Below are 27,499 nucleotides of genomic sequence, written 5' to 3'. Positions count from 1 at the left end.
CATGAAAAATTTGGAGTATTCTGGTGTTCAACAAAACATTTTGGGGCATTGTATGTTCAAATACGATCCGGTATGACAACTCTTCTCCCATATCTATAATCTATCTTTCCAGTACCTTGCAAAATAGTAGCCAGAACCAGTGGCTGTAGAAGAAGGTATAAGTGAATCCAAGATAACCTGGACTGAAAACGTGAACCTATCCTTCAAAATTAGAGACTGTTTTAAGCTATAAAACATTATGATTTTTATTTTCCCATAACCTTCTCAATCTGTATGAACTGCCCAGTTTTGGAGAGGCTTGTTATTTATGCAGTTGTTCAGTCCTTTTGTAGACTCTACAAAATTTTGGCATAATTAGGAAAAAATAGGGTAGCAATGAATGTTACAGTTTAATTCTGGTTGCTACAGGACATGAAGATTCATGTATTTGAGTCTTCCAAAACACAGAGATAAGTAATAAAGTTGTTTAGTAGCACACAGTAAATCAATTACAAGGAACACTTACCCTTTGATAGTTGCCCCCGTTAAAGTAGTAATCCCTGGATGGCATTCCTAAACTTGGCTGGTCAATCTGAAGGAAATCGTACATTTCTTTAGTTAGTGATGAACAGGAACTGGTGTTGTCCAAGCACATCCTTGAAAGGCAACATGAAATGATGCACATGCCATCCTTTCAGCGTTGGAATGACATTAGTACACTGCTACCAAACAGTTAACGAACTTTAGCTGTCTAGGAACTGGGGTGAGATGAAAGGTACAATTCTTGTCTCTGGATTTCTAGATAAGAACAGGATGGGTACTCGGTGTGTGTTATTAAGCAAAATCTTTCGGTAACCACTGACTTCTAAGAGTAAATTTAAGCAACTTAGAAACGAAGTTGCTTGACTTGAGGGTGAGGCTTTGCGTGTAAGCATATATGAACAAAATCTGAACAATTATTTGCATGTTTTAGAAACATGCTTTCCTGCTACATATTAAACCTCACCATCATTTTGCAAGTCACAAGGATTTATAACCCTTAAATGCTGTAAATGAGCAAAGGTCCACTGATTTTTATTTCTTTAACTGACATATAAATTATGCTACCATAAAACTTCTCCCAGCATGACTTTGAGACAGTTCTGTCACTTGGGGTACAGAACTGTTGCATACATTTTGCCAGTATTGTGCATACCCACTGACTTATGGCAAGCTAATCTAGACAGTGTAAATAGCTATCCATTATGATTCTGGCATATAAATAATTCCCTGCAATTTTTTTCTTACATAAATGATGTGTCTGCTGGAATCCCGGTCATCATTCCATACAAACATGTCAATGAGAACACGTTTGTTAAATCTGGAGTTCATTATGGAGAGTTTTTCTTCCATGCTCCAGTTTGGCTCTGGGAGATAAAAGGGAATATATACATAACGTATCAGTATGTATCGGGACTGATTAAGCTGTATAGTTTGCAAGCTTGTTGCTCAAATTGTTGAGAACCAGGCTGGACATGATGTGAGAATACTTGTATAGCACATTCTCACAGTAGCTAGAAATTGCTAGGCTGTTCTTACTGGCCTTATCTGTCTTGGTGATACAAAGTAATCAGTAAATGATTTATTTATATATATGCAATTGCTTATGCATAGTATAAATCATCATGACCTTGCCTAGTTAGGCAGTTATGGTCTAAGCCCTAATTAATATGCAAGCATTAGAACACAGCTGTATTAGTTATGTTGCTTTTGGTTGTGTTACTTATGTTGGTTCTTTACATTTCCTAACTGTCTTAACGCACCCTGTTCACGAATAAGATCTTACGATATGGGTATTAAACTTATACCATCTTATTTACACAGATCACTCTGTGCTAAGTATGCATGATACACTGACTTCTCTTCACGAAGGAAAAGTTAAAATGGAGCGTCTAATTCAATGACAGTAGTCTCCTTAGTGCAGTAAATAATTGTGACTTAACACCACTGAACTCTCTCAGGCACAGCATTACCTTTGGTCTTATTCCAGTCTGCTGAAGCCACTGGCCAATCTCCAACCATCGTTAAGGCCTCTAGCAGAGGCAATGAATCTCGTTGCTCTATGAGACCTGAAAGAGGAAAAACAAATACTATATTGTTTTCATAGAGGAAAAAGAAAAATAGGTAACAGGCCTAGTGGTTTAAATCTGGAACTACATTTGTCATAGCAGAAAAGGAGATAACCATGAAATGGTATCTCCTACAGTAGTCCAGAAAAGGAATGAAAACACTTCTGTTGACTTCAGTACTGATATTTTTTTTTTTTTCTTACTGAATCAGTTTGGTAAGTACTGATTCATGGGACATCTTTCTGCGTTCAGAAGGGAAGGCTTTGCTTTGATACCAGAGGTATCCATCCCTTCTACATCCCAGAATGTGCCTTAATGATGTACCAAGGCACCTTCATTCATCTAAAGATTAGCTTTCCAGGCAAGGCCATGCAGATTAGATAGATATTGCTGGGACTCTTGCTTAACAGTACATTGGTACTTTTGTGCATTTGGTATTGAAGAAGAAAAACAATGGAACAAGAAAAGACTCACTTTCATTCATGCATGATTTGTAAAGTATTTTAGCTTTCTGAAATGCCTCTCTGTCCCCTTGATCTGAAGTCTCCAGCACACCTGGCGAAGGAACCATTGCAGTGAGATTTCTGCCCTGGAGAGCTTTGATCTTTTCATAGAAATCACTGACAATCCAGGGCTATGATAAATACTTGTTATTGTAGGCTTCAATTACTGTGAAGCTAGAGTGCTCTTTAAAGGAGCTATTAATGGGAAAAAGTGTCAGGAAGGACATGCACGCAGCTTGTCCTTCTCCTTTTGAAGTTAGTACCAAAACACCTATGGCTAATTTTTAGTGGGAGCAAGATGTTACCACAAAAATGGGTGTAGTAAGAGATGCAGAGATTAAAGGACCAGAGGGAAAAAAAAAATTACAATCAACACTTCTCTGGAAGTTTACTTCTCTGTATAATGCGTAGTAAATAACATTTGAAACTAAACACAAGTGCATAACCAAGGATGGAGTAGCCTCATTCCTACCTTTTAGGATGATCTCCAGCTCATCTCTCAGAATGTCGAAAATGCTGTACCTGGAGCTAGTTTCTGGGATAACATGCCGGTTCAGCCAGCCCCCACAGGCATACTGGTAGAAATCCTTGCAAGGATCAGCTGCTGGGTCCATATTCTGAATTATTCTAGCAGCTAGGTATCAAAATTGGAGAGGTGAATTCCATAGACTGCCCAGTAATCTCTGGGACTACCAAAGACTATCAAGCAGCTGCTTGGCAAGAAGGCACCCTGCTTATGCTGCTTATAGTTGATAAGACTCACTGTCATGTATTATGACTAAAGGATCCTAATTTTTTGCTTAAAATGTTGTCAGATGCTTCCTTTGCACTGTAATGGTATCATGTTAGAGGGAGCCTCTGAGTGGCAGAGTAGCTCTCCCACAGCACAGTGCCTGAGCAGGAGCATTCTGCTCTTCTGCCCAGTGCTCTACCTGGCGCCCAGCTTAGGTACCCACCTATAAAGTCAGGTTTCCAGGGGAAAACTGGGAACATCTGTGCTGGAGTCTTACCTCTCTTGAGGTGTACAAAGAGATGCCAACAATAAGAAGGTGGATAGCACCATGTGTAGAATGCATTCTCTCTTGAGAGAGAATTTGGTCTAAGGGGATTCTTATTATACTTCATAGACACAGACTGTGCTGGTCAACACACATCCTCGTGGCTCAGGCCAGAGCCAGAGAACTGTTGACCACACTGGCAATTTTCCTGTACTAATTCCTGATGAATGATATTCCTGGTGACAAAGAAAGTACAACATGGCAAAGTAAGAATAGGATTTTTTGCTCAGTGTTTACACATGGAACTCTACTTGCTGCCTTTGGCAGTATTAGCAATGTGTATTTGGCCCAAGGGGAAATGTCATTCCTTCCCAACGTCTTCAGTCTTAAAGCCTGAACTATTGTTTATGCAGGTTCAGCAGAACTAACAACATGCAAAACATCACCTCTGCAATGATCATTCATGGTAACAATCCTTACCTGCTGTAACACATCCAGGTGTGGTACATACGTTGCCTGAATTGCTGCCGTAGTGAGTGCCTGCAGGGAGAGGGATAAGAAAGCAGATGGAATTAGTTGTTTTGGAAAGAAATTGCTACTGATGTCACTCACCGGCAGTGCAACCTCAGCGACAGCTCTGTTTAGTTTTAGAGCAAGCAAATGAATATTAGTGCCAGTAAAAGATAACAAATGATGACTGTGAAGAAATCTAATCTGCAGATTTATGAGGAAAATTTACTGGAAGCGGTATTACAACAGTCTTGACAGTAAGTTAACTCTCCTGGGAGCAGAGTAAGACCAGGATTTTTTACTTTCTAACTGCCTTCACAGTCCTTCTGACACATACTAAAACTATGAGATCCCTTTCTAAATGATCTACTATGATGCTTTGAGCATCTGAGCTCTTTCATGATCTTCAGAGTCACTGTGACTGAGAGGTATAAATGGGGTAAAAAGCTCATAGCTGGATTACTGCTTTCACGCTGTTTTGAAATGCAAAGATCAAATTTAGAAAAAGAAGTTACTCTTACTTCTCTAAGTGTATGTGTGGTGGTGGTGAGCAGGTAACAGACCTGTGTTCAGTTGAAGTTTCAGATATGCCCTTCAAAGCTACTTCTGGCTGTTCAGCAGAGCGGTTGCTCCCTAATTAGTAATGCTGTGGGCTGACGACATGGCATATAATGAAGGAGACTGGGGACCTGTGTTCAAATCTGTGTTCTGGCTTTTGAGATGAGCCTGGAAAAGTCCAGTGAAGTCACTGTCAGTGATCTCAATGCATCTTGGTACTCCAAGGAGCAGATCCAAGAGCAATACAAACGAAAGAGCTAGTGGGTGTACTAGTATCGGCTGTTTCAGTTGTGACATGAGCACACCTCTCTGATAAAATATGACTTGTTTCATTAAGAGCTTATCTCAGTCCTGTTGATTGCTTTCCTCAGTAGTCAGAAAGCAACAAAATGTAGAAATTCTGGGACCTTCATGACTCCAGCCTGCAGTGAAGGAGTGATGCGACAAGGAATTTGAGAGGGAGCACAGGCAAGGAAACCTTAGCTGAAGCGTTTTGCTATGACTTCTTGAACAGAAGAATATGCACGGGGAAATGGGTCTGCATGCTCACTCCAGCAAAAGCTGCAAAGTGTTAAACTTCATTATGAATTTTCTATTTTTTGACCACTTAGTCTTGGTTTGTGAACTTCTTCCTGTGAAGAAGATCCACAAAAAGCCTATATGCTTCTTATGCATCAGTGGTGAGCAGAAGCTGGAACAGTACCCAGCCCTTATTGCTTGGTGCTCTACACTAGAAGTACTAGGAGTTTGATGGCAGTGACTACCAAGGGTCTTGATGTGAATTCACAGCCATAAGTTCTGCTGCAGACTTTCACTGAAGCCTTTGTACGTGAAAACATTTTTTTTATTATTTTTTTTTTAATGCTGAGTACTAAAGTGAACATGTTTGTGATGCTGGTCATGCCAGTCATGTGTGCTGTTTGCTACACAACTGGAATGGGAAGTATCCAAGCACCTCAGCCTGACCGAGTGGTTTTGGGCAAAAGAAAATTAATTTTGTTGTTTTAATTTCCCATTTGTGAAACTGGACAGTCTTAGTATCTACTTATGTTAAATACACCACTACTTTGTTCCACACTGGAGAACAAAAACTTGATACCCTCACTTTTCAATAAGATTAGCCATGTTTTTAAACTTTCTTTGATCCTTGCACTAGGATGTTTGCAGAAGAGTTCCTAAAAAAATTCCTTCCAATGCAAGTGTTTTACATGAGAGAAAACAAGATTATAGTAATTCAGATAGCCCTGTTTTCTTCCCTACTGTTTTATTTCTTTGAAGTTCATCCGTGGAAGCAACATAAAAAGCCCCCACTGTGATTGAGAATGTACCATTCAGGGTTCAGCTGACTGCCGTCGTGCTGCGTGGGAGCAGATCTGCATTAGAATAACGGCATGCCTTATTATAGCTTAGTGTCTAGCAATCTGAACATGGGATGAGCAAAATGTGGAACAATGTGAAGCTTCACACAGAGGGGTTCAGCTTTTTCTTGTACCAGAGGAGGCAAGCCCAATTTCTGGCATTTCCTAAATTCTCCAATAAAAATTAAAAAAAAAACCCAAAAAACTCAAAAAACCCCCACCAACAACCAAAACCCCATCTAAAAGCCTGCATATTGCTAAGACAAAAAAATCCTTTTGGGGAAATGAAGCTAGTAGCTCAAAGGCATATGGAAACTTTTCATAAAGGAGCAATAGCTATGGGCCAGGTGTGAACGGGGTAACTGTACTACAGGCATGCTGTATTTTTCTCATTGTTTCTCAGGGACTGGACTGGACTTAAATGAAGCTTTTTTTTTAACTTTTTTTTTTTTTTTTCCAGCCCAAACAAAGCTTCTATTTAATGTAACTTGACAATGTTTAACTCCAGTGCCTGGAACCCAACTGCTTTCAACAAGATTCTAACTCCCCACATTCAAAAAGCGCTTGTGATCCTGAAAGTGTAATTGAGCTGTATAAGCAAGGATGCCAAACCTGTTTGGAAACCTTGGTCGCACACTCAGGGCTCTGAAACTGTCACAAAACCAGATGATTAAAAATGGCTGGTGAGGGGCTCTCAGTTTACTTCTAAAAGTGGCTCCTTTGTTTTTCTGTCAATTATCTCTTTTATGCCTCGGTACCAATCCTGACAAAGAACTGAGCCAACCTGACTCTGTGTGAGATACGACCAACACTGCCTGTTCTACCAAAATATGTTTGTGCAGTCTTTGCTCACTTGACTGAGCTGCTGTCTATGGCACCTCTTGAACTTCACATAACCAGGGACAAACATCAGATGCACTTTCTAACTCTCTGCTAGACTCCATGCAGTTCACTTTCTCAAACTACTTTGCTAAAAACTGCCGGGGTTTTCAGTATAAATATAGGTATTTCTTTGTATTTTTCCTCCCTGGTTAAATACTGCTGACATGCTGTGCTACACCGACTTACGAGACTCCTGCTTCAATGTCCACGGACAAAGAGTACAGATGTGGGAGGGGCAACTTGGGTTAATGTTCTACTAAGCCTAAAAACTGAAAGAAAACAAGTGTCTAGCAGGATTTAGATGGATGTGATGGGGAAATTTCTGAATGCAACCTAACTGGGACATGGGTTCGTGTTTAACAGTAAGGCATGAAGATAGTGATTTGTAGCAGAAGGAAATTGGTACAAATTGTTCAGCTCATGTTCCCCGGCTGCATAAAATGTGAACTCATCAGTGGAGGGGGTTGTGGGAAATCAATACTTGTCTCTTCTCCTATCAAACCTTAACTCCCACTTCTCCTACAGTCAAGTTCACCTGGGATCTAGCTGCTTACAGTTTTTTCTCTTTTAAAATTAATCACTCTGTTTCCCCACCTCTTTCTTCTGATACCCTTCCTCGGGTATACCTTTTAAAACTATCAGAGCAGGATGCCAAAAGAACAGAAATGGGCCAGAAAGACTTCATCACTGGAACTACTCTGTACAGTAGTAAGTTCCTTCATGGCTCTCAAACTTCAGGACCTCTGCAGTGTTACCCCTGCATTTACTTCATTAAAAAAGTTGTACTCTTGCTCTTTCAATAGTCTTGTAAGTTGAAAACAGCCATTGAACCCTCTGCAGACTGAAGGCCTTCCTCATTTCTGTCTGACAGAGCACCATCAGAGAATTGATAAGGGAAGGTAAGCTTTAATGAGGCTAAATAAAATGACCTCAGCTGTGGCACTATGCCAGATGGAAAAAAATGAGGGAAAATAAGCACTTCCAGACACTCCTTCAGAGGTCAACTGAAAAATGGCAGAGCTGGGACATGCCTCAGACCCCACTGGATTCACTGTAGAGAATTCTATTGTCTTAATTTGACTTTACAAGAAGCCACCAAACAGTATTAGATTACTGGTCAGCAGCAGGATAGTAGAATAACTTCTGAGTTGTCTGGTGTCCTGTGGTCCTCTTCAGCAGTTCATCTTTTGAATGACAGGCTCTTAACATACAAGTTGCTTTACGCAGCCTTACTGAAGTTCCTTTCTAGACAACAAAAGGAAGCAAGTAATTCTGTACAGTCTCTGAAGCACACAGTTTGTGTTTTGTGTTTTCCCACTGTGCGTTTTGAGGACCACAGATGGCTGGGGATGGTACACATTGAACAATTAGATCCACAGTTGTCATCAAGCAGTCAAGTGTGAGCTTTACCTTCCAGCACCTTATTTATTCCACATACAGATCTCAGCTGCAGAAATGCTGTCAGCGCTGCAGACTGCACTTGTTGCTACTATAAGAGTGAATTGTTTACAACAATGTAAATGCCAAATTTAGCTTTTCTTCCTCTGAGGGCTGTCTATACCACATGTCAGTGTCTTCAAATGGACTCCATAATACAAGTGTTTTTGGTTTTATTCCATCTTTCTTAAGATTTCTTACCTACAGTCTATCTATAAGCATGGCGGAGACAGATTTTCATGTGAGAATTGGTAAACTGAGTATTTGCCCACTTTTGCAGCCCTGTACAGCCTGTCACTCCACACTCACACTTTACGTTCATGTAGCTCCACCTGACTACAACTGAGAAGAGCCTTGCCAGCCAAATGTCATTTCATCATGACTTCTGTGTTAGCTGCCACTTGTTTAAGTTCTCTATCTCCTTTGAATAGATGCCTCATTAATGAACATTCACGAAGTCAAAGAATGACTGGGCATCAGTCTAGGAGACAAGCCAGATCTCAGCCACAACCTTTTCTTAGTGTGCCAGTGACCAGTTTAGATATTGCCCCTAGTCAGCAGGTTCTTGCAATTATCTTATTCAAGTGCACATTAACCACGTTCACAGCGTAGGAAATGCAGGAGCGTAACATGGCTTTTTGAAATCCACTCCTAGAACAAGGAGGTTCTTAGTTCAAGTGTTGTATTTATCTTTGTTTGTAGCCTGCGTAACAGGACAGAGGATAGGTCCGTAAGCACGCCTTCTCGCTTTCTAACAGCCTGTGTAACAGCTGTGAATAATGACAACCTGGCAGGATGCAGACACCAAAAAAAATAAAACCTGCAAATCTTATTTCTGAGAAACCCTACAAACTTGGATGCCAGAAAGTGAATAAAATATCAATTCAATTAATAACCTCAGGACCAGCAATTAGGTGAAAATGGAAGTTATGTGTAACTAAGTTGTCTGGAGAAGTCACTGGCTATGACTTGATGTGTCAGCTACAATAAGTGTTGAAATGTTCTTCAGACTGTTTCCAACAAGTGATGAGATTTGGAGTTTAGTAAATATTTGTAGAACATAACTGAGAAAGAGCTGTGAAAAGGCTGCAAAGATATATGTGTGGGTGTGATGGAAAGATTGAGAGCATGGTGTATTCAGATTCAAAAACGAATTACTTCAGTTACTGTCTGCTTCCCTTTCTATGATTACCCAAATATTACTCTGCTGTCCTTACTATGTTTTCTTTTAGCTTATTTAGAGGAGGTTTTATGGGTATGAAAACTTCTTTGGATGTCAAAAATGCCCCAACTGCTTCTAAAATGATCTAACTGCATCACTGTGAGAGCTTCAGTGTTTTTGTTGGCTGGGTATATAAATCACAGTCAGTATTAACACGTATTAGAGGCATTACTGCTATAACCACAGGCCCGTTTCACACACCTGTGGTGCATGCTCTTCTGCAAGCTATACAAAGCAGAACAAAAATATACTCCCTGAACCACGAAGTCTAGATATACATTCATATATTAAAAGAAGAGAGAACATAAGGCAGGACAGGTAATCCTTTTAATTTTCCATTAGCTGAACAGAATTACTTTTTTGAAGCCTGTCTGGGTAGTGTCATTCTGATAAAGGATGTACAAAGATGAAGTGGCAAATAATGTATCTGCTCAGAGTAAACAATCCAGCATCCCACACACACATTTCAAAATTAACATTTGAGTGAAATTAGAAATAAAAGAATCCTAAGGATAACATTCTTGGTTCTAGCATAAGAATGCTGCTCAGCTACATTTTTATCCTGTTGCTGTGTAGGATTTGCGTTTGTTACACAGCTTTGACCAATATGTGCTTTTTACTTGGTAAGTCTAAGAGAGACTTCAGACTTTTGATTGAGCATTGGGTATGGGCCTTTGGATTTAACATCAGAACAGAACCAAGTGGGGTACTTGAACAAAACCTTTCAAGACAAGAAATGTAGCTGTTCTGTGGGAACGCTCACTGATTGCGCTGAAGAGCTCTTGCTTTCTCAGTTTTAGACCCGAAGAGTGCATATAGGCACGCATCTAAAGAAAAGACGGTGTTGCCATAAGTTCCTGCTGCTCAGTTCCTACCCGCAGATTACCTAAAGCTCGTGGCTGCTCTAGGGTATAACTATATATCAGTGCCTCCTATTGCCCTAGTTCAACCATGTATGCTCAAATGAAACAGCAAGGCAGAAAACTAACTCCAGGGCAGTGCTGAAAAAACTCCTCTAAGGCACAAGAAAACAGCCGGGAGGAGCTGCACGCTGTACAGGACGAGCAATCACCTTGTACTCACATTTTGCTCAAGAATGTCTGAATGCGGGAAACATTTCCAATGGAAGTTTAATTGCTGATATGAAACTGCAAAATATTTAGATTTTGGAACTGCTTTCTCACCGATAAGCCTTCCATCAAAGACATGTAATAGTTACCACTTGCTTTACATACACAGATGCTTCCCATAGATTTGGATGAGACACCAACATTCGAGCAAATGTCATTAATAACTGAATTCTGATTTGCTTGAACCCAAGAAGCAAGATGTAGAAATTTCTCAAATTCTTTATGCATGCAAGCAATGCAGTTCTGCATAGCTCAATATTTTGATACAGAAACTCCTACCCTTGCACCTAGCTCTGGGGATTTTCTTTCATCCTGTCAACTGAGCTAATGGAAAAAACTTTCTGATGAGTATTATGAATACAAAACACTCAAGAGATTTCATCTAACACTGGAACAAATGCTGGTAACATTCAATTGCTGGTAGCAAAAGAAGTAAACAATGAAAAGGCTTTTCTCATTAATTATTACTCAGAATTCTGCAGTGTTTTACTTACAAGTGCTGAAGCAAGCAGTTCACTGCAAGCAGGGGATGCAGAGACAATGTTAAGGAGCAAAGCAATGCCTTGCTTTAGTTTTGCTATTTATACTTCTTAGTTTTATTCTCTAGTGTTTTAGCAAAACTCTGAATCTAAGAGGCATTCATGGAAATGACAAACGTGAGGCAGTGCTGCTACCAATCATGTTAATTGCTTCACAGAATTTTTAAATAGGACTTTGCATTTGGTGTGTTAGTGGGAAAACTTAGTTTTGAGAGTAAGCATGCTCTGCAGAAAACATATTTAGGTAAAGCAACTCAAAGTAATACGCTTCATTGTCAGGTTCCTGGCAAGCCATTGCATGAAAGTCACTGAACTAAATCTCACCTAGAGATCAACATTGCCTGATGTAATACAAGAAAATAGTCTCCCTTTCTGCAGCAGCACACTGGGTTGTTGTTTGTTTTGTTTGTTGTGGTTTTTTTTAAAGGTTTCATATTGTCATAAGCAATCTGCTCTTTAGATCTTCTAAGCAGCTGTTGCTTTATAACTCCTGGCAATAATGAATCCTGACTCAGGCTTCTATAAAATAAGGAACTGTCAAGCTTTAGATACAGATGCAGAGAGACATACCTTCCCCTCTAAAATACTGCAACATTTTTTTTACCTTTGTCAAAACAATGCAGAGTTCAGTAAAACGCGTAGAATTAATTAAAAACATAGAATCTTACATCACATAATTTAAAAAAGAAATAAAATCCAACATAATCCTCTCTGTGCATGAGCTTGCAACAAAGCAGAGATAGCAGAGTACCTCACAGAGGTGAGCTCAATCCCTGTATTTTTGTTTTTGTTCAGCTCTGCAAAAAGACTTGTATGTTTGCAGAGGGAAGAGGAGAATTATTCACAGGTTCCTTACCTCTGCTGCTGGCATACAGGATCACCAGGGCGACCACTGCACAAGTCATGAGGAGCAGCAAGACAGCCAGACTGATTGCCACAAAGCTCCAGGATTTCTTCCCAGATTTTGTTGATTTTTCCACAATATCCATTTGACTTTCTGATTTCCCCATTATGGTAACTCTAGATTGAGGAGAGGAGAGTAAGAAAGAATTAACAGCACAGATAAATCCATACAAATGCATAACAAATCAGAGAGGAAAAAGGAGGCAGAATAAAAGCAAAGACTGATAAAGAAAACTTCCAAATTATTACATGTATTTGTCCATTTGATTGTCCACAGATTTGCCACCCTCATGCTCCATCTCCTGTGCCTACCAGGCTGCCTGTGCCCAGGGTGCGCTGCTGGGGGGCTGTTCTGGACTACACTACCCTGGGCTCTCAGTGGTGCAGCGTCATAACTTGAGGAGCCTGCTTTGGGAAGTATGGAAAAGTCTCATGACCAGGTTGGGCAACTCCTTTCTCCCAAACAGGGAAGGAGGGGAGAAACCGCCTGCTTCCACTCCCCACTTTGAAAAGTATCTTGCTGTTTCAAAGAAATTTCCACTTTTTTTCCTCTGTGGATACAAGTAGGTCTGTAGAGCTCTGTTAGCAGCAGCAGAATCCAAAAAGAGATCCTTCCAGGTGCGAGTGCCTTCGGGCTGTGTCCACTCTGTCCTTCGCGCAGATGAAGGGTTTGGCAAGTCGAAGGCGCCTAGACCGTGTGTCAGCTCCCAGGTCCGCAGGAGTGTGTGACCTCCAGCTTCTCAGTCTTCTCGGAGCCATGCTCAAACTTGGGAGCTCAGCCGTCTGCAGTTCCCAGCTCCAGGCAAATGCTCCTGAGCAGCAGGGGGAGGAGGGGTTGCATCGCAGCAGCAGGCAGGGCTGGGCACTCTCAGCCTGCTAGCAGCACAAGCTGCAGCTCCTCACAAGTTTCCTCCAGCTTTCCCGAAATCTCCCACCGGGTTATTTGGCCGCTGTGCTCACAGGAGGAGTGTGAAGTCAGGGAGGTGCAAACCTGCTGAATCCCACTGGCTCTGAGAGTGCTGGCAGCTTTTGGGTGCAATGGAACAGCTTCTTGCTTGAAAACACCCGATTTATAGATCATTGCAGGCAATGCACAGAATCCTTTTACACTACTGCTTGGAAATCTGTCCAGTAACAACTGGGAAACACAGTAAAAGGGCAGGATAGGCATGTGATTTCCCTTGGGTTTTATTTTATTCTTTTGCAGAACTGACTTTGGAATGAAAGAGAAGCAGGTTGGGTTTTCTTTCTTCCCTGCAGGCTGGTTTATTGAACTAGCGTAACTCACTGCCAAAGTTCACACTCTATAAATTTTAAGGTCGGTACCTCTCTGGACCTGAGTGCTTCAGCAGCACTCCCAAGTTTTTGTGCATGTTCAGGATGAAGTGCTGAGGGCAGAGCAGGGATTTCTTTGTGGCAGTCCTGTTTACCGGGAACGCGCGCGCGGAGTGTTCCAAGAATGTGAACGCAGACCTGTTTCCGTGAATGGGGTAGGAAACAATGAATGCCAGTTTCTTCTGCCAGGAGTCTAAGTCTCCTCTTCTAGTCAGTATTCTGCCTCAAAACCCCTGTGAGAATTTGCCTTTTTTTTTTTTTTTTTTCTTCAGTCATGTTATCTTAGGCTTCTGTCAAGTGTGAAGGCTGCTATTCTCATCCCACCATCTGAAGAGAAGTATAAGAACACAAAGATCTGAAAGAAATGCATACACTTTGCAGATCCTGGCTGTCCATATGTGAAAACTAGCTACAGAAGGGAAGGTTGCTTTTAAGGACAAAGCTGTACATTTAATGACGAGCTAAGCGATCTCTTATTTCTGTTTGTATGAAGCTCTACAGCTAACAAAAGACTAGTTTCCTTTGTATGTATTAATTTCCTTATTGCTGAACAGTTTTATTGTTACCTTACGATGTAGGTGGCTCTGAGGAAGGTCTACCTAGTTCAGGTGCACAATACTGCAACAGACAAGCAACTACACAGGATTTAATGTAGTTATTCCTGTAATGTGGCTATAAGATCCTGAAGGGCATTATTTTCCCATTTCACAGGTGGAGAATCAAGATGCCAAGAATCTAGAATTTATTCCTACTGCTTTCTATGTGTGCCAGTTGTAGCCATTGTGACTAAGGTGGTCTTTGAGGCTAGGAATGCTATGAGTGATTCACGCTGCTGGCTACTCAGGGTGCAGACCCTAGCCCCCCATGTAATCAAGGGATAAGAGGACTTGCAAAATCCTAAATAACATCTGTAATAAATATTTTGAAAATGGCCCAAAGTGACTTGAGGTTATACATGAGCACCAAGAACGTACATCTCTCTTACGTCCCCAGAAAATTCATAGATTCCCTCAAAAAGAATTGACCTAATCATAAAGAAAATACTTTTTTCCTCCTTTTTTTGTTTTGTTTTAATTTTGGGAGGAAGTGGGAACTATATCAAGAATCTCTTCCTGTATCTCTAATGGCTTTGCTTCCGTGTAGAGCTGAGGAAAAGGTGTACTGTTTCCACTAGGAAGTGCAAGGAACTTTTGGGTGTAGCAATGGCATTGGCTTGCTTTTCTAAAAGTTATGTTAGACCAATCTGAATGTGAGCCTGGAAAATCAGTAGTGACAAATATTTTGTATTTCTTTTGCCTTTGCAGTTCAACTTTGAAATAAACTGCTTAGTATTTGTAATGAAAATACTTCCATTGTCAGGTCTCAGGCAGGTTTTAGTGACAAAGGGTGTAGGTACTACTGAGCCTGTTTTGGATTAGAGAATGTCAGAAAAGGCAGAAGACGGATTAGTAAGTTTATCATGTTCCTTCAGGTCCTATTTTAAATTATTTTTTTACCTGTTCTTCTACACTAAGTCAGCATCTGGGTGAACAATAGCAGTGCATAACCCAAAGCAGTCACCTAGAAGCCTGCAGCTGCAGAGAAGCAAAGGAAATCCCTGATTATTAATGCCATTTTCTGTTGGGAAAAGTTAGTTTTATCCTCTTAAGATTCAAATTTGGATTGATTGGCAAACACAGCATATAATTTAAGTGTCTTGGGTAGATATACATTTTCTTTTCCAGGCAAGTACAACCAAGTCAGTTGAAAGCCACCAGGATGTGCTTGACGGCAAGGCATAGCCAGTACAGGCTCCGAATACAATCCCAGAACACAGTCCCAACAGTCCGTAGGCTTAGCAGCAACTGTTGCAACATCCTATAAGTGTGTGCTTTCAAGTGATTAAATTATACAGAGTATACAGACAGCAGATAATCATATCCCACGTGCTGGACCTAAAGAAGCTGGAATTGGTCATTGTTCTTAAGATACTGGTGAAATAAACTGAGTATTTTTGCTGACATAATACACTGGGGAAAACGGATGCAGACGTTCCTGAAAAGAATCCTTTTGTACCTTTTAACTCTGAAGGAAATATATTTTTTTTTTCTACTTGATGCATCTATCAGCAAATTCCCCTCTTAAGGAGGGGCAAGCAGAGCTTATATTAAAGGCAGCCAAGGGAGCTGTAATAATGTATGCGAGGGCAGAATTATGCCCTCAGTACCTCAGTATAGGCACGCTGAAGGTGGGAAGACTTAAATATTTTGCAAAGGACTTTTATGGGTGTGAGAGGATCTGGTGACATGATACATTTCTGGTTTGTGATGAAGCTTGTGAGGGGTGACATGAGCTATAAAATACACATTGTTAGACACAGAGATAGCAACACTAGACAGCATGATTTTGATTTAAGTATGTTCTATCTTGTTTTCACTAGATATTTCTCTTTATGATGGGAAATCTGGTAAGATGTATTTAAATTGCTGTGCTGTCAGAGAGTTTAAAAAAAAAAACAAAACAAACTGCCCCTCTTCTGTATGAGGGGAAGCACCAGCAACTGTAAAGGACATATTTGCAGAATCATCAATTTTGATTGTCTTGAGCAACTTTGTGTGGTCACTGAAATAGAGTAATCTGTCATTTTGACAGTTCTCCACTAGTGTGGTGAGGTCCCTGTGCTGTTTGTTGCTCTGAAGGGGAAGGACCTATTTTGGTTTCTGACACAGCCAGTATCACCCTGTAGCCTTTATGGCAAAGGAGATCTGATGATGCAAAGTTGAAGTTGTTTTGGGTTTGGTTTTTTTTTTTTTTTTTCTTTTCCTAAATCTCACATTCAACTGAATTGTTTATAAAATTTGTTTTCTGCAGTGCATTTCAACCAGAAATTGCTAGAGGACGTTCAGTTCCTTTATACCCTAATGCAGAAGCTGAGGCACAGGAAAGTGTTGTGGCTTGTCGAAGTTACTGCCTGCAGAAATTTTCACGTATGGGCCTTTCATCCGCTGGTCTAGTTCATAATCCATTAGACCCTGATTTTATAAATTAGCTTTAAAAGTGTAATCTCTTTTTTCGATAACGTGAAGGTGAACACTGATCTGGGGGTTTCTTCTCCCAGAAACAAACACTAGGGGCTGCCAGAAAACATGCTCTTTCCCCAGAGCAATGTAGATGCCCAACATATGAAGCAACGAGGCATCTGCTGCATGTACTGGGCTACTTTGGAAGGATTTTTTCCTTTTTGCTTGCTTTGTAACTAAAGGAAGTTCTGTTACTGGAATCTGGACTTGTAAAGAGCTTGCGAAGGCAGGGTTAAAGTTGAAAAAAAGCCTCAAATCATACATTTTTACACCTGGATCATGGAGAGGTGGGGCTTGAGTAGCCAATCTGGCTGACTGCCTCCTTTTAGGCTGTTCTTACTGTGAGCGTTAAGACCCCATGCATGACTGAAGAGGTGCCTCCTCAGGCATGAGGCACCCCAAACCGCACAGAAGTACTGCAGTTCCAGCACAGAGGGGGAGCTGGTCTGGAGTTTGCATACGCTTTTCTCCTTGGGAAAATTTCTCAAGTCTGGGAGGAATTTATGGTCAGAGAGCTCCTGCCCTGAACAGCGAATAGTTGAGCTGGTGCCTCGATTGCCTGGGAGACCGTACTTGAATCAGGGCTGTGAATATTTTGGCTTTCATATTTCCCTTGGAGAATCTGGAATAACCATGGGTATACCTGGGGCACTGCGCTGGGAGAAGATAGTATTCAAGGATACTACTATCTTTCTCAGAAGTTTAGTTGCTATGTCTTAGTTGCCTACAATGTCAGATTAACCTTCAACTCTCCATTTAGATGGAATTGATTCTAAAGATAAAAACTGTGAAGGGTTGTACTTTTCCTTTCTCTGCATATGTTTGCTTTACCATCGTTGTACCTCAAAACCCCTGTGCCTGCTAGGATTATATGAGAATATATTACCCAATTTAGTTCCCTGCCATCCTGAGGTTTTGCAGTCTTTCCTCGGTGCTATGACCTTCTCCAACAATTTATTCAGGTTGCACTAAGTTTATTGTGTTTAGTATTGATGTAATTGAATGTGCTGGGTCATCTGAATAGATGTTCTAAAGGTTGCTGCTCTCTGTATACACCAGGAAAATCAGGGGCTGCATGAACAATAGGGTAGTTATTTCCCAGCCAGTGCCCTGGGTTCTCCTGCAGGTATTAAACATCTGCATCAAATGTATAAACAACTCTGTGTTCTAAAGCAATCAAAAGCAAACAGGACATGATGCTGACATAATCTTTGGTATGGTGTGTCTTAAGTATTGTTACCATGGAAACAAGGTATCCATCTCTACCTGTACACTTTTTATGTCCTTATAAACTGATCCATACTAAGATGTGAGAGAAAATCACATATCTATGGATGCCAGGGTTTTGCACTTTGCCATGAATACTCTGCCTGTGCAAAAAGTCACATATAAATCTTGATTTTAGGCAGTCATCCAAAGCCTTTTGAGTGATGTGGGCATGCAACATCTGTCATGACATCACTTCCATACAAGGTGATTAACACCGAGGCTTTTGAAGGGCTCTGATGGGCTGGCCTTGGCAACTACTTGCAAGGCGACGGTCCACGAGAATCAGTGCAACTCCTAGTGGAGTGTGATGTGGTATGTTGCCTAACTTTTCTATGAATTTATTCCTCTGGAATGGCCAATACCTTCTGTTCTGGCTATTGCTGGCACATCAAAGTATGAAGAGCTATCTCTGTTCTGATGCAGCAGCACTATTGTCAAACCAACACAGTGCAGATTCAGCTTCCAAGCAAGGACTGGAAAGGACCTTGCCTGCACTTCACTGTGCAGTAATGTCTCTGAAAAATCAGCACAAATCTTGCAGAAAGGGTGTTGCTTTAGTATATGTTGATCATACGCTTTGACTCTGGCTTTAGACATTAGAACTGATTAGCTGGAAAATTTCCCTGTTTCATGTCCCAATCCTATAATGTTTGCACACATACAAACACCATACATAGACAGGGATTTTTGACTCTCTCATGCAAAAAGAAGGGCACTGCAAAATCTAGCAAGCAAAAACTCTCTAATGTGTATTGGATGGACAGTCTTCTTCCAATAGTAATTCAACAAGAATTGCTCTGTGGAATTTTCCTTGCCTCTGATACAAACAGCAAAAGCAGCTTGTTTTGAAAAGTCATCCATAGGTGACAAACCAAAGATGAGTAGTTTACCAATTAATTGCATATGTTTTTGTCCCACATGTCTTCTTTTTTCCTTTCTGATTTCTTTCTGAGCCCTCTCCTCTTTCAATAGGGTAAAATACAGCAACACGAGATAATTGTGTTCTCTTTAACTTGTAAGAGTTTTAGGACTGGGGGACACCTTAATTCTAGCTGGGGCACAGTAAGTAATGTAAATGAATGTGTTAATAGGCAAAGCCCATGCTTATGCTATCTTGCATTGTAGCTCTGCATTTCGTTTTGATTCTATTGCTTTGGATTCTGCTACTGATGGATAACAAAGATTTCACACTCGGAACAGATGGGTCATTTAAGAGTGGATTTTTTCAAACGTGAAATCTTCATATTTTTTTTCCTTTCAGTCAGATTTATTCACCATGTACAATTTGGCAACTGTATCTATCACTATATCCTGGTATAAGTGCAACACCAGATCTGAAATCACTTGCATGTGAAATATTTCTCATTTCTTCTTTAACGCGGATTACAAATTTGTGTGTGTGTGTGTGTGTGAGGCATGGGTATGGAGAGCTGCTTGCAAACTCTTTGAAGAAACTGCTTAAAAACTCTTTTGTGGCTTACCTCTTTGTCTCTAGTACAATAAAGAACCACGAGACCGGAAAGATAGCTAACCTCTGTTGTGACCCCGGTTTCAATGTTCAGGTTACAGAGGTACAAAGATGTACTTTCTTCTGTGTATATGAATTAATCCAAATAGGAAAACTCACCTAAACCAAGAGTTATAATGCGTGTCTAAAACTGTCCTGTTTACTATCAACATCACTAGTTGTAGTAACCACAACAGTATGCACTATTCCAGTACTGTCGAATGTTAGTAAATATCTTCATTAATCTCAGTCTCTTCAGTCTAAGCAGTTGCTTTCTGAAGAGTTAAAGCAGTATTGAAGAAAATGTGATAGAAATGAGTCTAGTTTACACGTTTACCTTAGATACAGAAGAAAATCTGAAGCTATAGGGTGACTTTAAAAAAAAACGACCAATCAAATAGCCTAATAGCCTAGCCCACAGTAAATCAGCACAATGAATGACTCCAGGACAATGGCTGGATGCTACCCTTTGATTCATTGTAGCCTACTACAGAGGGTAACTCATTGTGCTCAAAAATAATGGGTTTGTCTTTGAGAGCCAGTGTACCCTGTCATCTGCCAACAAGCATTAAAAGAAAAAACTAATCAACTCCCTCCCAGTACTCAAATATCTTCTTATAGCTGGTTGGTTACCAGATGTGTGTAGCATAAATAAGTCCTAGTAGATGCACACCCAAAACAGATTAGAATTGGGAAAACGCTGAAGTTTAGATGATATTTCAAAACTCTTCTCTAACCCTCCCTTTAGAGATAGTGATCTTTTGAACATCATCATCAGAAAAAGATGTCAGATATTAGTGGTATTATGTATAAAAGGTGTGCAATGATTTCTGCAACGAATTTCTAAATGCATCATGCACTTTACACAGAGAAGTAGTAAAAATGTGAAGTTGTCTTACCTCTGTCTTGTGGAGAATGTTTTTCAGCTGCAGAGGTCAGGTGGCTTGTGTAGTTTCTGAGATGTAATTGGAATGTTTGTGTTCCCTGGCAGTCAGAAACAAATGCCTATTTGTATTTTCAGCACTGATCTCTTTAACAGGCTCTCCCCGATAATGGTCTTGCAAAATACTGTGCCTAAATCTCCCTTTCTCTTTCCCTTGTACGTTCACTTTCGCACACAGGTGGCTTAGAACGCCCAATGAATTAAATGCTCTGCTCAGAGACTTCTCAGGGAGAATTAACCCTTTCCACCATATTTGAAATCAGTTGATTTTATATCTAGACTGGAAAACAGATTGTGCAGTAGGCACAAACAATGCTGTCCTTAAGTGGACAAGGTGATTTCCTAGCTTGTTAGCATTTAGAAAAGTCTCTCCTGCTACAGTAATTAATTCTTAGTAAAGTTCTCATTTTACATGATAAGCTTTACTACTTTCCCAAGAGATTTTTCAGGTATCTACGGTAGGAAACCTTCTTCTGGAAGCCAGTGTCTTATTTTCCATGTACTTAATTTCAGTACAGTGATGAATATTGCAATTACATTTTTAATGACACAACATTTTAAAATTATATGTGCATGACTCAAAAGGTATATTCTTGCATTATATTGCTGTATGGGAAGATGGATTACAAATAAAATGAATTTAATATATTTTACTTGAAATTATTTTCAGCTACAGAGCACATAAAATTCAGCTGTAATATTCATTAAATGCACTGTTTATATCTTACAAATGACAGAAGATAGTTCTACTTTCCAAAAAACGATATTCAGACCAGTAGTCATATGCATTTAAACACCATGCATATATGATTTAATTGAACATAAGAGGCCCAAACCATAAGATCCTCTTCAATAAATTGTTATTGGTTTCAGCAAGTCTGTCCATGGTCTGAAGTCCCGAATTACTAAAATGTTTATAAAATCTGCTTAACTTTTGGCAAACTTCCCCTTTTCATCCCCACCTTACCTCTTTGTCACCTGCCCCTGACAGTTAGGACACTGTTGTGGAAGCTAGGTTTGCATCATTCAGCCCAAAGATGTATTGAACTTGCATCCTGAACGAGCAGAGTTGGTGGTTGTGTGGAAAGTGCTTGTGGCGGTACAAGGAGCTGCAGGATAAAAGAAGGTAGAGAGGTCTGGTGAGTTCTTTCAGGTAGTAACGGCTGGAGGTGGCTTACATTAGGAATGAAGCCTGGCTCTGGAGGTGCAGAGGTATGTGACTGATCACTAGAAAAGGATTTGGATTCTAAGATGCATCTCTGGCTGGAGTTTCCCATTAGGTACCAGTTGGCTGGCATATGGTTTGCTCCCAGTAGCAGCCAACTCTGCATGCAGTACAGGGTGCCTAAGTGGCATGTGGATTCTAATGTACAACAAAGAATCTGGGGCTAAAACTTAGGCAGTGTCATGCCTATAGGAAGGTATTTAAATGCTTTTATTGTTTCTTAACCCTTGCAATTGTCAACAAAGTAAATACAAAATCTGTACCGGCAGGCTGCATGCTGTGGGATGCCCAGGATGCTTTCTTGTTCCCACTGAGGGCTGAGGCTCTGCCTTTACTTGTGCAGAGGCAGTTGTACAAATAAACAAGTGGCTATCAGACACAGAACAGAGGGGTGACCTTTACCAGCATCGCTGACTGGGGAAAGGGTTTGATGACAATCTGTAGCTCTTTATCAATAATGTAAAATGTAAAAATAATGTGATCTTCAAAGCACTTTGCAGCTAGAACTGAGATACTGACAAGCATCTGAAATAGAGCATTATCCCCATTTTACAGATGAAAAAAAGTCACACAGAGAATCAAAGTCAAGATTAGATTAACAGATATTAGTGCCAGAGGATCTATTATGTATTGTCTTGCATCTGGCAGAACAGAGCAGAAAATTTCATACAGATTACTCCAGTAAATTTATAACCTCTGTTTGGACTTAGGAAAAGGCCTTCAGAGCTGACATAAGGACACTACACCATTTTAAGTTGCTTGCAGGGCACTGTTGGAAGTTCGCATCATATTCCAGTATGAGTTTATTTAACTTCTAGCTGCCTCATCTAGTTTTGTTTGAGTAATTTAAGAGGCCTCCACATTGCCTAAATCTCCTTTGCATTTCTGCTACCTAGAGATAAGTATCAAGTTGCTACTAAACTGACAACACTGCATTTCTTTATTCCTTTAGTCTACAGATGTTATTAACTCTTTCTTTTACATAACAGGACTTAGGCTTTTCAAAATTAAAAAGAACAATAGATCATTTTTAGAAAGTATAGTATTTACAGTTAATTTCTTCTCTCCCACTTTCTCTGTTTCATTTCTCTGCTGCATGCAAAAAAATAATTTGGCCCTATTGCAATATCTATAGTATGAGAATCTTTGGAAATATGTGTGGTCCAGTGTTTGTAGAACTAGAGCCTTCGTTAATTATGTCTTACGTGCATTACTATTTGTGTGTAATATAACAAAAATAATAGCAATACAATCAACTTGAGAAACCTTAACTCTACAGTTGGTATCAGGTGACTGATCACAGACTACTGAAAGGCAGTTTTGTGGTAAAATTACAACTTAGTTCAGCTTAGCTTAAAGTAAACCTCCTAATCTTGCCTCTAGGACTCTTATCACTTCACATATTTGTTGAATATTAGATGCCTATGAATTGAGTAAATTGATGTCCCTATGAGTTTGGAAATTCTAGAATATAAATAATTTCAGAAACGGCACTAACTATTAGGAAATGTTATGGAATGGAGAGGACAGTTACAGGGGAAGCTCTTGAGAGGAAACTCGGTCAGATTTATGCAGACAGACTAGAAAAGGTCTGGAGGAGGGCCATGATTATTGAAGGGCTGGAGAACCTGCCCTATGAGGAAAGACTGAAGGAGTTAGGTCCCTTCTCCCTGTAGAAGGGAAAGCTCAGGGGGCACCTCATCACAGTACTCCAGTACTTAAAGGGCAGCTGCAAAAAGGACGGAGGCTCTCTCCTTACTAGGAGCTGTGTGGAGAAGACAAGGTGCAACAGTAGCAAGTTGCACTGGGAAAGGTTTAATCTTCATGTAAGAAAGAAATTTTTTTGGTTTGTTTTTACAGTGGGAACAACCAGTCAGTGGAACAGCCTCCCCAGGGACACAACAGAGTCCCCAGCACTAGAGGTTTTCAAGGTGTGACTGGACAGGGTGCTAGCTGATCTGGTCTGCCTCCCTTCCCCGTGAGAGGCTGGCTCAGATGATCTTTTGAGGTCTCTTCCAACCTGGGCTGTTTTATGATTCTGTGAAAAATGTTTTGTGGCTAGGAATTGGCTTAAGTGTGTGCTTAAAAGGTGTGTCGAATCAGGTCTGGGATACCAAATCCACCACCAGTTACGATCAATTAGAAGTTTCCCTGTTGAGAAGTGATTTGGGTCTTTCAAAATGACACAGTCTATTCTAAACTGTCAGTTCTGTGGCATTTCCCTCTACATCTCTACTTGATGTGTGATTATATTGCAGTTCATCAGTCAGGTTTATTAGGAGACTTAATTGGATTGCATTAGCTGGCATTTAAGCCATCCAAAACAGTTGAGAATGCAATCAATTAAAACATCCAAACACATTAATGATGTAGACACAGGGCAATTTATGTAGATGGCTAATTACCTGTTTTCTCCAGTAAGTAGATTTTATTGCCCAAGAATGGACAAATGATGCATGAGAAGAAAGGAATCAGCACTGAAAAAATACTCATGGCGAGGTTACAAAAAAAAAAAAGAAAGAAAATGGCAAGGTATAAATGTTTCTATTGTTAAAACTCTATACAAAGTATAAAGAATAAATCCTACACTGTTACCAGCACTCAGAGATGTTCCTAATATTGTAAGATTTTAATGTGACTTTTGAGGAACATATTGAGCATATTACCAGTGTTTGAATGTCTTCTAATATGACACCTGAGGTTTCTAAGCAATCAAGATGCTCCATGCAGTGGTCATTTTAAGTGGGAAAATTCTAATCACTGTCATTTTTTCATTTCATCCGCTACTGATCTGGATCTAAAACTGTGGCTCCCTTGTGACTTCTGATCCCTACACATCATGCTGTGTGATGCCCATGCAGTGTATTTGCTAGGTTGCATTAGGTGTATGCAGCACTGACCTGGAGATGAAAGTACAACTGAGGGGCGTAACAAAATGCAAAACAGGAATGGAATGGAATCATTAACATCCTCCTGTGTTTCCTGCTCCCTCCTACACTCCCCCTCTGGCTTTACAGCTAAATTTTCTCATTTACTGTGACGCAGTTCAGGAATGAGACATGCAGACTTATTATCAGATACTGTTCTTAATTTCCTTTACAGTCTGTGGGGAAATCCTTATGCTAGTTTATTTTCTGTAACTCTTGACTTTTTGGAATAGTGTAGGACATGCACAAATACAAAAACGATCAGGTTGGATGGTAAAACACCTAAAGCCACAGCTAATCTGGCGGGTTAAACTGTCTTGCATTACGTGCAGAACAAGTACTCAGTGGTTCTCAGGGACACAGAGAAGACTTGTCAAGGTCTCAAGGAGGTTTTGGCTATGCTTCATATGCCCAAAATAAACTTTGGAAATAAGTCAATTGAAAATCAAATAGTTGCATGTGTCTTAGATGTCAGGTTATACATTTGTATTGAGGTGAGTGGCACCAGGCTATGACAAAAGGGAAGGCCAGGACTGAGCAATGGCAGCAGGCCAGAACAGAAGCCATGGTATTTTGCTTGCACACCTGTTGCCAGCCTGTTGGTGAGAAACTGAAAATGATATCACTGTGATCGTGATTCTTTTCTACTCTCTGCTGACATATCTTTGGGACTGGCTTGTGTTCTCTAACCTTGCCATCTGGAATGGCATTTTCTTCCCCACCTGTCCTCATATGTTCTCAACTGCTGAATGCTACAAACAGCAGTATCATCCTGGATTTGCCTTCTACCCTCCGAGCACTTTTGTGACCAAATAAATCACAGGTCCTGTGCTTGGAATGTCAGAGTTATACACATCTGTGACACAGGTGCAGGTCTGCAGTATTCTTTGGCATCCTACAGAACAAATGAATATGAAAAAGTCATTCCTGGAACCCAGAGCAGGAGTAGGAGGAGAAAGAGCCTTCCAAATCCCACAGCTTTGGAGTGCTGCGCCTTGTAAGTAATGAGTCACTTTTCATAAGTTGTCATTGAGTAATGGCTGACTGAACCAACAGATTTCAACACAGACCAGTTAGGGTGAAATGCGATTGAAATAGCCAAGACTCCAAAGGCAGACTATAATGCCAGTGATAATTTCATGTAACACATTAAATTAATGGTGACAGCAACTCCTCGGAGCCCTTGCAAATTAGAAATTGCTCGATGCACAAGCAATACAATGATAACACAGTTAATCTGCAGGGAAATGATAGTAAAAGAAATGGCTTTTAGATTAGCTGTCATTAGAGTAAAACATCTGCCTCTGCAAGTCAAGGGGAATGTCCTCATCTATGCACACGGGAACTCATTAAAGTTACTGGGTTTGTAAGCTAGACCCAAATTTCCACCATGATCTACATCTGGGAAGCACAACGAATTAGACTGAAATTCATGAAGATGACTTCCCAGGCAATATGTCAGCTTCAAAAATGCATTTGATCAGTTGCTGAAGTTAGCTCATGTATTTAGATTTTTAGTACCTGGGAGCACGTACCTAAAAAATAGGAAAAATAAATGGGAGTGATATGATTTTGAAAGGAATAAGACCTTTTAAGATCACAAAAGTTTGAAGTTTAGCTCTGTCTGAACTCTCAGGAAAAACTTTCAGTTGACTATTTAATTCCAAACAATTTGTCATCATTTCTGCTGTTTCTGTTCTTTATCTGCTGGACTGCAGAGCGTAAGGTCAGGAAACTTCACTTGTGTAACTGTATTTGTGATGCAAATATTCTCACTTCTGATTTTCCTTTTATATTCTTGTGTGGAATGTTGAATACTTCATAGAGGCAAGACTGGCAGGCAATGGTTTGTGTTAGAAATGTTCTCAATCATGATTTCAAAGTTTTCTTTCATTATTCACTACCTGGTGACAATGTGCAACAAAGTAGGTTTTTTTGCAGTTATTACAGCGTGACTGGTGTGTTACTAAAGGTTGCAGAGTGCTTTAAAGGAACAAAATTCATAGGAAGCAAGGAACTATTTGGTAATGTCTATATACAGCTCAGAGTTGAATAAACTAGAGATATTTAATCTTTCCTTGGGATGAATGTAACTTCAAGCTGGATTATAAATAAACAGGTACCCAGTTCCACTGTTCACATAGGTTATCAAACTGTATTCTCTTCTTGATTACATTAGTGTTGATTCATATAAATATACTTGAATTCTTCAGTTACCTAACGTTTACAGCAGCATGCCATAGGAATGTGTCCTAAAGCACACTGCACAAGAGGCTTTCAAGGAGCAGGTGTTACAACAGAGTTGCTTTTCTTAGTAACTTCAACCATCAGCTGCACGCGCAGAATGAGGGCTGCGTCTCAAAGCAGTTGGAAACAGCTCCACCATCTTGATGAATTGCAGCTCAACATTAAAGAAACGTACAGAAATGACCACTGCGGGGTTTTTTCTATCCAGATTCTTCAATCTGGAAGAAGTGGAAACAATATCCTGTTAGAAAATGGCATGTATATAATGAAGTAGGTGATTCAGCTGAGTGGTCCCTGACCTTGATATGGGTATGGCCGCAGATAGGAATGAGATTTATCAGCCTGGAAGGGAGGGAGATGTTTGTTGATAAATACTGATAGATTTCTGGTGCATAACTTCTGTTGGCGGGGGAGACCAGGCTGAAAGGAAAGCAGCAAAAGGTAGCTCCCTAGGGAGAACAATGCCCTCTCTGCTGATAGCTGTGATAGCTTGCTTAACATAGCAGCAGTCTGGCTGGAGCCACGCTCAGGTGCAGCCATCCTACTAAGGCATCTTAAATGGCCTTCAGGGCCTTAACTAGCATTGAATGAAAGATCACAATTAGCCTGAATTCTAACCAAAGCCAGTGATGGTAACTGTCTATTAAAAATGCCAGGTACTCAGAAAGGACTCCTTCCCTGCAAAATGCAGCATGTTGTTTTTTTGGAAGACACAATCTTCTGGCAAAGCATAGTGTAATAGAGTGGTGGAGGCAGGGGAGTGTGCAGGTGTAGCAATGATTTTGGCCATTAGGTGCATGCGCTGGGTGGTAGTTGAAATAGACGGGTCACATTTAATGCTGTCTGCTCCCCAGGACTCC

The 27,499-nt window shown here is 40.3% G+C and overlaps 1 protein-coding gene across 3 annotated transcripts in view; it reads right to left on the bottom strand.

The window, feature by feature from the left end:
- MMEL1 (membrane metalloendopeptidase like 1) overlaps positions 1 to 20,339 on the bottom strand; it is a 40,178-nt gene extending 19,839 nt beyond the window's left edge. Inside the window, exons 1-8 of one of the 3 annotated variants that reach the window (XM_013299641.3) lie at positions 20,197 to 20,339; positions 12,081 to 12,244; positions 4,069 to 4,128; positions 3,063 to 3,224; positions 2,562 to 2,642; positions 1,992 to 2,087; positions 1,267 to 1,385; positions 506 to 571 (exon numbers count right to left, since the gene is read on the bottom strand). In XM_013299641.3, coding sequence (XP_013155095.1) covers positions 506 to 571; positions 1,267 to 1,385; positions 1,992 to 2,087; positions 2,562 to 2,642; positions 3,063 to 3,224; positions 4,069 to 4,128; positions 12,081 to 12,234 — 738 coding nt within the window. In that variant the 5' untranslated portion in view covers positions 12,235 to 12,244; positions 20,197 to 20,339. Of the gene's footprint in view, positions 1 to 505; positions 572 to 1,266; positions 1,386 to 1,991; positions 2,088 to 2,561; positions 2,643 to 3,062; positions 3,225 to 4,068; positions 4,129 to 12,080; positions 12,245 to 12,376; positions 13,000 to 20,196 lie in introns of those variants that run through there. The other 2 variants (XM_027787530.2, XM_027787529.2) reach the window with 2 other exon arrangements.
- Between the last annotated feature and the right edge of the window lie 7,160 nt (positions 20,340 to 27,499).

This window comes from Falco peregrinus, chromosome 3 (assembly GCF_023634155.1).
Source record: "Falco peregrinus isolate bFalPer1 chromosome 3, bFalPer1.pri, whole genome shotgun sequence".
In the NCBI taxonomy this organism is placed as follows: Eukaryota; Metazoa; Chordata; class Aves; order Falconiformes; family Falconidae; genus Falco; species Falco peregrinus.
This window is presented reverse-complemented; position numbering and strand designations above follow the sequence as displayed.